This window comes from Aquarana catesbeiana, linkage group LG01 (genome assembly GCF_042186555.1).
Source record: "Aquarana catesbeiana isolate 2022-GZ linkage group LG01, ASM4218655v1, whole genome shotgun sequence".
NCBI classification, from domain to species: domain Eukaryota; kingdom Metazoa; phylum Chordata; class Amphibia; order Anura; family Ranidae; genus Aquarana; species Aquarana catesbeiana.
The window spans coordinates 421,836,824-421,851,861 of NC_133324.1; the positions used below are offsets into that span (position 1 = coordinate 421,836,824).

The window sequence follows — 15,038 nt, forward strand, 5'->3', positions numbered from 1 at the left end:
TATCCCATAAGAAAAAAAAAAATCCCAAATTTTGTTCTCAAATCCTCAGACAATTCTTTGCTGCTCTTGCTCTTCTCCATGCGGCACAGAGACACAAAACAGAATGGTTGAGTTAACTTTTCACCATTTTAACTGGTAGCCGGTGTGATTTCTATATTGTCAGCACCTGTTAAATGATACAGGTGAGTTTAATTACAAATTACAAGGCACATCATAAATTTGGAATGCAATTACTTAAAATTGTAAGAAAGTGACAATTTTGTCCAGTCCATTTTTGGAGTTTTGCATGGAACGTGTCAGATTTGGCTTTGGTTCTCCAATTTTTGGTGTCTTACCAACACAAAAGAAATAAACATGAGAATGCCTAAACATTTGTAATTGCAACAATTTTCTGGGTGAAGTGGTGCATTGTGTGACAGAAATGCCGGGGTGCCATTATTTTTGGCCATGAATTTATATACAGTGCATCCGGAAAGTATTCACAGCGCTTCACTTTTTCCACATTTTGTGTTATAGCCTTATTTCAAAATTGATTTATTTTCCTCAAAATTCTACAAATACTCCATAATAACAACGTGAAAGAAGTTTGACATCTTTGCAAATAAAAAAAATCCCATGTACAGTGCCTTGAAAAAGTATTTATACCCCCTTGAAATTTTCCACAATTTGTCATGTTATAACTAAAAATGTAAATGTATTTTATTGGTATTTTATGTGATAGACCAACACAAAGTGGCTGATAATTGTGAAGTGGAAGGAAAATTATAAATGGCTTTCAACATTTTTTTTTTACAAATATGTGAAAAGTGTGGTGTGCATTTGTATTCAGCCCCCTACAGAGTCAATACTTTGTAGAACCACCTTTCGCTGCAATTACAGCTGCAAGTCATTTAGGGTACGTCTCTACCAGCTTTGCACATCTATAGTGACATTTTTGCCCATTCTTCTTTGCAAAATAGCTCAAGCTCTGTCAGATTGGATGATGAGCGTCTGAACGGCAATTTAAGTCTTGGCACAGATTCCCAAATGGATTTAGGTCTAGAATTTGACTGGGCCATTCTAACATATGAATATGCTTTGATCCAAACCAGGGGTCTCTAAACTTTATAAGTAAAGGGCTGATTTATTGTCCTTCAGGCTTTAGGGGGGCCGGACTGTGGTCAGTGCGAGTATCAAATTCCCCAGCATCAGTGCCCCATCATTGGTTTTAATGGGAGGAATAGTGCCACAATGTTGATATCAATGAGAATAGTGCCACATCGATGGTGTCAGTAGAGGGAGAATGGTGCTTCATCATTGGTGTTAGTAGAATAGTGCCCCAGGGGCCAAATAAAGAGAAGCAAAGGGCCACATCCAGCCCCTGGGCGGGCAGTTTGGAGACCACTGATCTAAGCTATTCCATTGTAGCTCTGGCTGTGTGTTTAGGGTCCTTGTCCTGCTGGAAGGTGAACCTATGCCCCAGTCTCGAGTCTCTTGCAGACTAACAGCTTTTTTTCTTAGATTTTCCTGTATTTGGCTTCATCTATTTGCCCATCAACTTACCAGGTTCCATGTCCCTGTTGAGGAAAAGAATACCCACAACATGATTCTGCCAACACCATGTTTCACAGTGGTGGATGGTGTGTTCAGGGTGATGTGCAGTGTTAGTTTTCTGCCACACATAGCAATTTGCTTTTAGGAAAAAGTATAAAATTTTGTTCACACCTGACCAGAGCGCCTTCTTACACATGGCTTCTCACAAAACTACAAAGGAGACTTCTTATGGCTTTCTTTCAACGATGGCTTTCTTCTTACCACACTTCCATAAAGGCCAGATTTGTGCAGTGCACGACTAATAGTTGTCCTGTAGACAGATTCTCCCACCTGAGCTGTGGATCTCTGCAGCTCCTCCAGAGTTACCATGAGCTCTTGGCTGCTTCTCTTATTAATGTTTTCATTGCCCGACCTGTCAGTTTCGGTGGACGGCCATGTCTTGGTAGGTTTGCAGTCCTGCCATACGCTTTTTTTTTTTAATAATCTAACCCCGCTTTCTACTTCTTCACAACTTTATTCCTGACCTGCCTGGTGTGTTCCTTGGTCTTCATGATATTGTTTGTTCACTACGGTTCTCCAACAAACCTCTGAAGGCTTCACAGGACAGCTGTATTATACCGAGATTAAATTACACACAGGTGGACTCCATTTACTAATTAGGTGACTACTGAAGGCAATTTGTTCCATTCGACTTTAGTCAGGGGTATCAGAGTAAAGGGGGCTGAATACAAATGCATACCACACTTTTCACATATTTGTAAGACATTTTGAAAACAATTATTTTCCTTCCACTTCACAATTATGTGCCACTGTGTTGGTCCATCACATAAAATCCCAAATAAAATACATACGGTTTTGGTACTAACATGACAAAATGAGGAAAATTTCAAGGGGTATGAATACTTTTTCAAGGCACTGTACATAAGTATTCACAGCCTTTGCGCAATACTTCGTTGAAGTACCTTTGGCACCAATTACAGCCTCAAATCTTTGCTTGGCAGCTATTTTTGGGCATTTTTTCCCATTTTTCTTTGCAGGACCTCTCAAGCTCCATCAGGTTGGATGAGGAGCGTCGGTGCACAGCTATTTTCAGATCTCTCCAGAGATGTTCAAATCAGGTTAAAGTCTGGGCAACTCAAGGACATACAGAGTTGTCCAGTAGCTATCCCTTTGTTATCTTGGCTGTGTGCTTAGGGTTATTGTCCTGTTGGAAGATGAACCTTCGGCCCAGTCTGAATTCCAGAGAGCTCTGGAGCAGGTTTTCATCAAGGATGTCTCTGCACATTGCTGCATTCATCTTTGCCTCAATCCCAACTAGACTCCCAAACTCTGCCACTGAAAAACATCTCCAAAGCATGATGCTACCACCACTATGTTTCACCGTAGGGATGGCATTGGCCAAGGTGATGAGCGGTGCCTAGTTTCCTCCAGACATGACACTTGCCATTCAGGCCAAAGAGTTCAATTGTTTTAAATCGGAGCAGAGAATTTTGTTTCTCATGGTCCTTCAGGTGCCTTTTGGCAAACTGCAGGCAGGCTGTCATGTGCCTTTTACTGAGTGGCGGCTTCCGTCTGGTGACTCTACTATACAGGCATGATTTGTGGAGTGCTACAGAGATTGTTCTTCTGGAAGGTTCTCCTCTCTCCACAGAGAAACTCTGGACCATCGGGCCCTTGGTCATCTCCCTCCCAGGCACAGAGCTGTGACACTCAGGTTTTAACATCTTTCGTAGGAGATAAGCATGTGAGAGACACCAAAAGTGCAGTTCCGCATTAAAGTAACAGCTTATCATTTGTATTCTGGGTTGTGTACTGATGATGTGGACTTCGGGCTAATGTGGATGAATCAAAGTGTTCCTTGCCAACTTTTGATCCGCTTCCAACTCATTTAGAGCCTGCTTATCACCGTGAGTCGGTAAGCACAATCTACAGCCACGGTGGTGGGGTTTTTTCACTTCCCTCCCCTCTTTTTGGTTGTTATGTGCACACCAGGGTGTTTGGTACGTCTGTCTGTCCATGCCTAACATTTAATATACTACACTATGGCCAGTTTTCTTTTGTTTGTTTTTTCTCCTGCATCCATTGAGGGGTTTTAATTTGAAAACGGACGGTGCTGACTGGTCTATCATTCCAAAGGCCCTGGCAGGGTTTTTTGCCATCCGCTCATATCACTGATATTTCTGGTAAGAGCAATCATAGCTCATTTGGATTATTATTTACATTCAAACTGAACATCCTACCATTTTGAAGATCTGGACTTTATATTATTTCTTAAATATTTGCTGGTGTTAGGTTATACTACCACTTTACTTCAAACATAAGATTTTTGTTTAGCGCAGTTTATAATTTTCTTTTTTCCCTGACTAAGGCCCTTCTCTGATGATCGCTCAGTTTGGCTGGGTGACCCGCTCTAGGAAGAGTCCTGGTGGTTCCAAACTTCTTCCACTAACGGATGATGGAAGCCACTGTGCTCATTTGGCACCTGCAGACATTTTTCTGTACCCTTCCCCATATCTGTGCCTCGATACAATCCTGTCTCGGAGGTCTACAGACAATTCCTTGGTTTGTGCTCTGACATGCACGGTTAATCGTGGGACCTCGAATAGACAGGTGTGTGCCTTTCCAAATCATGTCCAATCAACTGAATTTACCACAGGTGGACTCCAATCAAGTTGTAGAAACATCTCAAGGATGATCAGTGGAAACAGAACGCACCCGAGTTCAATTTTGGAGTGTCATGGCAAAGGCTGTGAATACTTCTGCACATGTGATTTTTTTGTTTATTTAATACATTTGCAAAGATTTCAAACAAACTTCTTGGAGTATTGTTTGTTGAATTTTGAGGAAAATAAGGAATTTAATCTATTTTAGGATAAGGCTAGAACATAAAATGTGGAAAAAGTGAATCTCTGAATACTTTACGGATGCACTGTATAAAAACACATACACACAGTATATAAACAGCAATCTGTAGTGAGTTTGAACAGTTACAGTATTGCCCACTGCTTCTTTGCCTCCAGACATAGGCCAGGACATTGCAAGGGAATGAAAAGCTAAAAAGAACTGGACACAGACATTAGATTAGCCCCTTCAGAGATGTTGGCTACCTGTGGCCCGGTAGGCACAAGTAGACTTAAGCCTCGTACACAAAATCGGATTTTCGGCAGGGAATTGTGTGATGACAATTTGTTTGCCTAAAATCGGACCGTTAGTACGCTCCATCAGACAATTGTTGTCCAACTTTCCGCCAACAAATGTTGGATGCTAAGCTAGTAAACTTTCAGCGGACAGCGGTCTGTTGTCAGATTTTCGTATCGTGTGTACACAAGTCCATCACACAAAAGTAGAAAGTACAAACACGCATGCTCAGAATCAATACTCAAACACGACATTAGCAGAAGGTGCCCAAAGGGTGGCGCTCAAGAGCTGAAATTCCTTGTAGTACGTCACTACATTCGTGTGTGTTGGCCGACAATTGTGTACCGTTTGTATGCAAGACAAGTTCCTTGCACACACCCTTCGAAAAAAAGTCTGACGCTTTGTTGGCCAACAATCTGATTGTGTGTACCAGGCTTTAGTGCAGAAGTCAGGGAGCCTGTCAGAATAATGGAGTTATTGCCAAAAGAGGATCTATAGTCTGGTATAGGGCTAGGTAAAGTCAAATAAAAGAGCAGCTTTTGACATTCAATCCCCTTATAGCCATGGCAGATAATAGGTACGCATGGGCTAAAGCTTTTTTGGCCACACTATTCTTCTGGGTCACAGAGTGCACTTTTGCTCTGTGACCCAGAATTCGCTAACTGCGGGTTAAAGCCCGCTGTCAGCTGACATCACAGAGCTGGTCCAAGCTCTGGAAGGATACAAACAACGTTGTGATCCACCCATATGCCTCACCGGCAACCGTCTTGGGCACTCACTGCACTGCTAAGAGGCTGAACCAGACGCTCTCGCCCCCTCCACAGCCCTGCACTCCAGTGAGCATTGGAGGGACAGAGCAGAGAGCGGTGACTGACAGTCACCCACTCCCTGCTCAGAGGACTCAGAAATTAGCGATCAAGTGATCGCTCAGTTCTCAGTCTTAGAGCCAGGGAGCAACACCTGCAGCGTCACAGCGATGCTGCAGCCAAAGAGGTATGAATTTTTTTTCTTACTCCCAGAGTTCTCTAAATGTAATGCTGCCCCCCCTCCCCTTCACAAAAGCATAGGGGACATTACTACTACATGCATCTTTTTGGAAGTACAATATAGACGGCAGTGCAAACGGTAATGCAATTTTCCCCTCACCTTCTTCTTCCGGCCTCGCTTGCCTTTAACAGGTGAATTAGTTGGTCCATCCTGAAAAGGAGTCAAACACTATGCTTCATTACATATTGTCATAATTTGGTGTTCTGGCAGTAATTCAGTTTGAGCATAAAATACAGAAAACGGTGAATAAAATAACAAATGTGTGGTGCAAAATTCATGAATGTTTTCCAGGGAACTACCTCTTCCCATGGAGATGGTATATCTTGCTAAAATCATTGAAACAGACCTCAGGTAATCATCTCATTGTTGTTACTATATCTCATCAATGCATATATTACCTTTGGCAACCATAGTGTGCCAAATTGCAATCTGCATATACAATTACAGTCCCAGTGATGTGCACTTTTAAATTGTGTACTGGAGCAACTCAGCAACTTAAAATGTCTAATTACACATGTACCAAAAGGTTATGCTTACCTGATTGGTTACAGCAACAGGTTTAATTTAAAATGGTAATATGCTATACACTATGATAAATTGTAGAAAGAATAGAAAAGCATGGTCTATAACACACTGAGAAAGCACTGATTGGTTAGGTTTCTAACCTGAGAAAATGATAAAGGCTTAGTAAAAACAGGAACAAAAACAGCACCAAGTACAACTTATATGAAACGGATGGAATTTTCTTAGTATTCCTAAGATCAATGAAGCAACAAGTAAAAACAAAAACCACACTAAGGCCCCTTTCACACTGGGGCGGGAGGTGCGTTGGCGGTAAAGCGCCGCTATTTTGAGCGGCGGTATTCGGCTGCTAGCGGGGCAGTTTTACCCCCCGCTAGCGGCCAAGGGTTAAAAACCACCGCAGAGGCGCTTTGCCGGCAGTATAACCGCAGTGCTCCAATGATTTCAATGGGCAGGAGCGGTGTATACACCACTCCAAAGATGCTGCTAGCAGGACTTTTTTTCCTGTCCTGCTAGCACACCGCTCCAGTGTGAAAGCCCTCGGGGCTTTCACAACGGAGACAAAGCAGCGGCACTTTCAGGGCGCTTTGCAGGCGCTATTTTTAGCGATGTAGCGCCTGCAAAGCGCCCCAGTGTGAAAGAGGTCCAAGACATCTAAAGCAAATCATTTTCTTCATTTAGGAAGAGACAAGGTTGGTAATTTTGCATTTGGTAAAAACTCACTTCACTGCCAAGTTGGTCACTACTGTCCTCCTTTGAAGTATTAAGATCTTTTTCTGGTGACCCGAGACCACTGGAGGAGTCAGAATGTTTGCTTGAAGTCTAATTTTAAAAATAGAGCAACGTTACTAAAAAATGAACCAGCTAATAGAAAATAAAAAAAACAAAATGTGGTGACAACAAAACCATTATTTTTTATACTATTGGCCTAATCAGAAAACTTAAAGGGACTTGTAATTCTGACCAGAAAATCTTGAGAACTGCATAATCTACCAAAAAGCACAGCAAGATCCTCTACTTCTACTGCAATAGCAAAGCTTGATCAAGAATACCCTACTAGTTTTCAGAACAGACAAGTATCAGAGGCACACCCTCTGCTCACATCTCTGGTCACACACACACACTGTAGGAGAACCCAAACTGCCTTAGGCCTTTTTCTGATGGGCGGACGCCACCAGCAGATCCACCTGCTCAGTGGGGAATCTGCCCGCTTATCACAGCTGAACGGGCAGATGACAGGTTAGTGTCCACGCCGCTTATGCAGAGCAGACACAGCCCACTTTCCTCTTTGCGCAGTCAGATGAGAACTGACCACCTGTCCGTTTCCTTCAGATCGACAGATGGGGAAGGGATCCCCCATCCCTCTGTTTTTGGCAGATAGGATCGCATGTCAGCAGGTGTCAATGGACCGCTGCTCCATAGAGGGTATGGGATGGTCCGAAAAGGCCCGCATAAAAAAAAACTGAGGAAAGGGGCCTTAGAGCCCATTACCCGGCCTCTCCCAGAATGAACTCTGCTGTGAGGAAGATTACAGGTGGCCAATATTAAAACAATTCAGGCATTTACTGAATTTCTATTTAAAATGCAATTAAGGCTTTAATTAATAACTGCATTACTTTTGTTAGAAATTCAGTTTTTTTGATAATGAGCTGGCTAACATCGTGGGGTGGGAATCTGTCAGGTTTTGCTGCCCGACATCAGTGACAGATTTCCTTACTACAAATTGTGTCTATAGGGCAAGTTTTATAGGAAATTTCCCTAGCCAGGGCATAAGCAAAAAAACACCACACACAGCCAGAATATTAGGCCTAAACTTACGGATTACAGCCCCATTACAGATTTGCATCTGTTCAGATATTGAAAGAGTAGGGTGTAAAACTCGGTCATTGCCAAAGAGTGCAATCAGCATACATTCCTTTGTATTGCTTTACCATGTTACCAGAGTTAGACCCACCTTTGATGTTACAATCTTCCGTTTTTTTTGAGGAGACTGATCCTCAGGTTCTTCTAAACTTTCCTGTGCATCTTCTTCATTCCCTTCAACAGCATCGGCAAGAGACAAGATATTCTAGAAAGATATAATAATAATTCTACTACTGGATATTGAGGAAAAACTGTATTAGGTTATACAGTATGTGAAGTTTTGGTTAACTGATAAAACAAAGTTTCCAGTGTCTACGTGACACGGTCTCTGTTTTGGGCGAATGGTATTTAAAAGTGAAGGACAAACAACTTTCATATGTGATCCATAAATAGTGAAAAATAAAATAAACAATAACATAAGTAAGTGCTTCACTGAAGTGGTATGTGTGCGTGATTAATACCAATTTCACATCCACATATTTTGAGAAAATCCAAAATACAGAAAGTGTCCAAAGAAACGATTAAACGTGACTTTTTTTATATATACATGGATAAATCTGTGACTGTCACCGTGTTGAACGCCCGTCACCTGGTATAGATTGAAGGCTTACCAGACAGCCTCTGATCAGAGGCATAGCGCTAACAGCTTGGGGTTTTCACTCCACAGCGACTGGAACTTTATCTGGGATGATGGATGTAGATCAGCAAGCGATCACCATAGGCCTCCAGACAGCAGTACAATCAGGAAAAAGAACTCTCACCAATATGAAGATATCCAAGAGGAAAGAGAAAACTCCAATAGTATAGAGCGTTTTAACTCTCATTTATTAAAAAACGCCACACTGGCATCCATAAAACACTTTTCCTTGCAAGGAACAAACTCAGCTTCAAAACGAAACTCCGCGCATGCGCCGTCGGTACGAGCGTGTCAACCCTACGGCCGTTTCGTCAGAAATGACATCATCAGGGGCACGCCCACACGTCTGCGCATGCGCCTTATATGTCCGAGCGGCAAAACGAAGAGGTTCAGCCATTGGTTACGCTAGGAGGATGTTAACCACTTGAGCCCCGGACCATTATGCTGCCTAAGGACCAGAGGTCTTTTTCCAATTTGGCACTGCGTCGCTTTAACTGCTAATTGCGGTCATGCAATGCTGTACCCAAACGAAATTTGCGTCCTTTTCTTCCTACAAATAGAGCTTTCTTTTGATGGTTTTGATCACCTCTGCAGTTTTTATTTTTTGCGCTATAAACGGAAAAAGACTGAAAATTTTGAAAAAAAAAATGATATTTTCTACTTTTTGTTATAAAAAAAATCCAATAAACTAAATTTTAGTCATACAGTTATGCCAAAATGTATTCGGCCACATGTCTTTGGTAAAAAAAAATGTCAATAAGCGTATATTTATTGGTTTGCGCAAAAGTTATAGCGTCTACAAACTAGGGTACATTTTCTGTAATTTACACAGCTTTTAGTTTATGACTGCCTATGTCATTTCTTGAGGTGCTAAAATGGCAGGGCAGTACAAAACCCCCCCAAATTACCCCATTTTGGAAAGTAGACACCCCAAGGAAATTGCTGAGAGGCATGTTGAACCCATTGAATATTTATTTTTTTTGTCCCAAGTGATTGAATAATGACAAAAAAAAAAAAAAAAAAATATTTACAAAAAGTTGTCACTAAATGATATATTGCTCACACAGGCCATGGGCCTATGTGGAATTGCACCCCAAAATACATTCAGCTGCTTCTCCTGAGTATGGGGATACCACATGTGTGGGACTTTTTGGGAGCTTAGACGTGTACGGGGCCCCGAAAATCAAGCACCGCCTTCAGGATTTCTAAGGGTGTAAATTTTTGATTTCACTCTTCACTGCCTATCACAGTTTCGGAGGCCATGGAATGCCCAGGTGGCACAAAACCCCCCCAAATGACCCCATTTTGGAAAGTAGACACCCCAAGCTATTTGCTGAGAGGCATATTGAGTCCATGGAATATTTTATATTTTGACACAAGTTGCAGGAAAGTGACACTTTTTTTTTTTTTTTTTGCACAAAGTTGTCACTAAATGATATATTGCTCACACAGGCCATGGGCATATGTGGAATTGCACCCCAAAATATATTTAGCTGCTTCTCCCGAGTATGGGGATACCACATGTGTGGGACTTTTTGGGAGCCTAGCCGCGTACGGGGCCCCGAAATCCAATCAACGCCTTCAGGATTTCTAAGGGTGAAAATTTTTGATTTCACTCTTCACTGCCTATCACAGTTTCGGAGGCCATGGAATGCCCAGGTGGCACAAAACCCCCCAAATGACCCCATTTTGGAAAGTAGACACCCCAAGCTATTTGCTGAGAGGCATGGTGAGTATTTTGCAGCTCTTATTTGTTTTTGAAAATGAAGAAAGACAAGAAAAAACATTTTTTTTTTTCTTTTTTCAATTTTCAAAACTTTGTGACAAAAAGTGAGGTCTGCAAAATACTCACTATACCTCTCAGCAAATAGCTTTGGGTGTCTACTTTCCAAAATGGGGTCATTTGGGGGGGTTTTGTGCCACCTGGGCTTTCCATGGCCTCCGAAACTGTGATAGGCAGTGAAGAGTGAAATCAAAAATTCACGCCTTTAGAAAGCCTGAAGGCGGTGCTTGGTTTTCGGGGTCCCGTACGCGGCTAGGCTCCCAAAAAGTCTCACACATGTGGTATCCCCGTACTCAGGAGAAGCAGCAGAATGTATTTTGGGGTGTAATTTCACATATTCCCATGGCATGTTTGAGCAATATATCATTTAGTGACAACTTTGTGCAAAAAAAAAAAAAAAAAAAAAATTTTTTGTCTCTTTCCCGCAACTTGTGTCGCAATAAAAAATATTCCATGGACTCGACATGCCTCTCAGCAAATAGCTTGGGGTGTCTACTTTCCAAAATGGGGTCATTTGGGGGGGGTTTTGAACTGTCCTGGCATTTTATGCACAACATTTAGAAGCTTATGTCACACATCACTCACTCTTCTAACCACTTGAAGACAAAGCCCTTTCTGACACTCATTGTTTACATGAAAAAGTTATTTTTTTTTGCAAAAAAATTACTTTGAACCCCCAAACATTATATATTTTTTTAAAGCAAATGCCCTACAGATTAAAATGGTGGGTGTTTCATTTTTTTTTTCACACAGTATTTGCGCAGCGATTTTTCAAACGCATTTTTTGGGGAAAAAACACACTTTTTTAAATTTTAATGCACTAAAACACACTATATTGCCCAAATGTTTGATGAAATAAAAAAGATGATCTTAGGCCGAGTACATGGATACCAAACATGACATGCTTTAAAATTACGCACAAACGTGCAGTGGCAACAAAATAAATACATTTTTAAAAGCCTTTAAAAGCCTTTACAGGTTATCACTTTAGATTTACAGAGGAGGTCTACTGCAAAAATTACTGCCCTCGATCTGACCTTCGCGGCGATACCTCACATGCATGGTGCAATTGCTGTTTACGTTTGACGACAGACCGCCTCTTGCGTTCGCCTTAGCGCGAGAGCAGGGGGCGACAGGGGTGCTTTTTTTTTTTTTTTTCTTTATTATTATTTTGCTTTTTTATCTTATTTTTAAACTGTTCCTTTCATTTTTTTTTTTTTTAATCATTTTTATTGTTATCTCGGGGAATGTAAATATCCCCTATGATAGCAATAGGTAGTGACAGGTACTCTTTTTTGAAAAAATTGGGGTCTATTAGACCCTAGATCTCTCCTCTGCCCTCAAAGCATCTGACACCAAGATCGGTGTGATAAAATGCTTCCCCAATTTCCCAATGGCGCTATTTACATCCGGCGAAATCTAAGTCATAAAATGCTCGTAGCTTCCGGTTTCTTAGGCCATAGAGATGTTTGGAGCCACTCTGGTCTCTGATCAGCTCTATGGTCAGCTGGCTGAATCACCGGCTGCATTCTCAGGTTCCCTGTTGAGACAGGAGAGCCAGAGAAAAACACGGAAGACGGTGGGGGGGGGGGGCATTCCCTCCCACGGCTTGTAAAAGCAGTCTAGAGGCTAATTAGCCGCTAGGATTGCTTTTACATGAAAGCCGACCGCTGGCTGAAAAGAATGATACCAAGATGATACCTAAACCTGCAGGCATCATTCTGGTATAACCATTCAAAGTCGTGAATGGCGTACCTGAAGACAAAAAAATGGTTAACAATAAAGCACAGTAAACGGTAAAGTATAAAAAATTGCATACCTGAAAAGCAAACATGATAAAACATAATAACAATAAAACATTGCAGAATAGAATACAGTAAAAAAGAGCAGAACAATAGAGAGAGAATAGAGAGAGAGAACAATGAAACGACAACTATTTTTTTTTATTTTATATATATATATTTTTTTTACACTTTTTTTGTAACTAACTTTTATAACGGTAACCGGTTCCAGGTTCGGGTCTCTCAAAATGCGATGGCATCTTGGGAGACCCTGTGAAAGTGTGCCTAGTCTGTGCAATGCTGTACCCTACGCTAATACTCAACTAGTGAACGGTAGCGTTCAAAACATTCACCAATGCAAAGACCAGGATTGTCAGGACAGGAGGGACAATAATAGCGGGTGTCACGCCTATATCCGCGCTTGCTGCAGACACATCTTTTTTGGGGGGGTTCGTTGGGTAGGGGTACTCGGGAGGACATAAAGAAAATGCCTCTCATGCAGCCGACTGCATTTGGTTGGGGATGTGAATGGGGGAAGTACGGGCGCTGCAGAAGCGGTGGGTTCCCAATTAGGACTGGCGAATGCAGCAGGAAGGGCATTATGGGCACGACGGGCCTGTGTTTGTCTTCTTCTTGGTGGCAGCGGGACACTACTTTTGCTTGCCACCTCACCAGCTTGAACTGCACTTATGGGACTCTCCACGTCACCAAGTGTTACTGCAGTGCTGGTTTGACTACGACCGGGGTGTACTAGGCCGCTGGCGCTTGCCAGTTCAATAAAAAGCTACCAAAAAAACTGTTAGCGATTGCAGGGATCAGGCCTGACTCTGCGAACGCTGCAGTTATGCGTTAAGTGTTTTGTAAGTGACAGTGATCGATCGATACTGCACTTGGGTGGGCTGGGCCGGGCGGAGGGGCAAAATGCAGGTGCTAGCAGGTATCTGGGCTGATCCCGCTAACACTGCGTTTTTGGGAACCCTAAACTGCTGGGGACACCAGTATAGATCTGATCAGATCAGATATTGATCCGTTCAGATACTATACCACTAAGGGAGGCGTATGCTGCGTGCGTGGGTGTTAGCGGTACTGGCGCTAATCTGACACTGCTTGGGGCTGGTGCTTGCCAGTTCACCAAAATACTACCAAAAAAACTGTTAGCGATCGCAAGAATCAGGCCTGACTGTGCGAACGCTGCAGTTATGCATTTAGTGTTTTGTAAGTGTCAGTGATCGATCGATACTGCACTTGGGTGGGGTGGGCTGGGCGGAGGGGCAAAACGCAGGTGCTAGCAGGTATCTGGGCTGATCCCGCTAACACTGCGTTTTTGTGATGTAACTGAGTCAATCCCACTGATGATGGGTCTTCCAGGGGGGTTGACCAAGGTTTTATGTATCTTAGGCAGTATATACATGATTGGCAGCCGTGGTGCCAAAGGCACCAAATATTCTTTTTCCTTTTTGTTTAGAATGCCCATATCTGAGCACTTCTGAACCAGGGCTTTCAAACTCTGTTTAAATTTTGAGGTGGGGTCTGTAGGCAAGGGAGAGTATGTCTCAGAATCAGAGAGGATCCGTATCATCTCATTAGAATATGACTATCTAAGACAACAATAGCCCCTCCCTTGTCCGCAGGGCGAACCACTATGTCCTTCTTCTTACAGAGAGATTCCATTCCAACAATGATGTCTTGCTTAGATCGAGTAACTCTTGTATTCAAACTTGCCAAATCCTTAATAACCAAATCCCGGAAAATATTGACATTTTGGTGAAAAATTCCTCTAGATTAATTGCACTAATCTAGAGGATTTAAGGGGATTAAATCAGCGGGATTTTCAGAAGGCCAACAGGGGAGGCTTGAAAAGAAATGGAGACGGAAGAGAGGGAGCAGAGGGGGGAGGAATCTTCACCCCAAAAAGAAGGAGAACTTAGATACCAATGGTATTATTAATCTTAGCAATAAGGAATAACTAAGGAAGAAATTTTAACTGAGTAAGGGGTTGAAATTTGCCCCAGAACGGAACCTGAATAAGTTCCAAACCTTCATAGATGTCCATAAGTATACAAGGAAATTAAATATCAAAAAGGTATATTATGAGCAATCCAACTAGACAACCAATGAGGGAAACCTCTACCATTGTTCACTCAAACTTGTCCAATGCCTCACTTTTTAACCCCCCGGGGAATTTGGCGCCAAATGTCAATATTTTCCGGGATTTGGTTATTAAGGATTTGGCAAGTTTGAATACAAGAGTTACTCGATCCAAGCAAGACGACATTGTTGGAATGGAATCTCTCTGTAAGAGGAAGGACATAGTGGTTCGCCCTGCGGACAAGGGAGGGGCTATTGTTGTCTTAGATAAAGAGTCATATTCTAATGAGATGATACGGATCCTCTCTGATTCTGAGACATACTCTCCCTTGCCTACAGACCCCACCTCAAAATTTAAACAGAGTTTGAAAGCCCTGGTTCAGAAGGACTCAGATATGGGCATTCTGAACAAAAAGGAAAAAGAATATTTGGTGCCTTTGGCACCACGGCTGCCAATCATGTATATACTGCCTAAGATACATAAACCTTGGTCAACCCCCCTGGAAGACCAATCATCAGTGGGATTGATTCAGTTACATCACGAGTCGGTAAGTACATCGATAAGTACTTACAACCACTGGTGATGGGGACCCCCTCTTTCCTAAAAGACACTAAACATGTTATCAACCTATTAGGCGAGATAGAG

At 42.3% G+C, this 15,038-nt stretch overlaps 1 protein-coding gene across 1 annotated transcript in view; it reads right to left on the reverse strand.

Annotated features, from left to right (window-relative positions):
* Positions 1-15,038, reverse strand: part of PSIP1 (PC4 and SRSF1 interacting protein 1) — a 179,837-nt gene that overhangs the window by 93,032 nt on the left and 71,767 nt on the right. The window contains exons 5-7 of the mRNA XM_073635722.1: positions 8,195-8,308; positions 6,964-7,062; positions 5,818-5,868 (exon numbers count right to left, since the gene is read on the reverse strand). Coding sequence (XP_073491823.1) covers positions 5,818-5,868; positions 6,964-7,062; positions 8,195-8,308 — 264 coding nt within the window. The remainder of the gene's footprint in view (positions 1-5,817; positions 5,869-6,963; positions 7,063-8,194; positions 8,309-15,038) is intronic.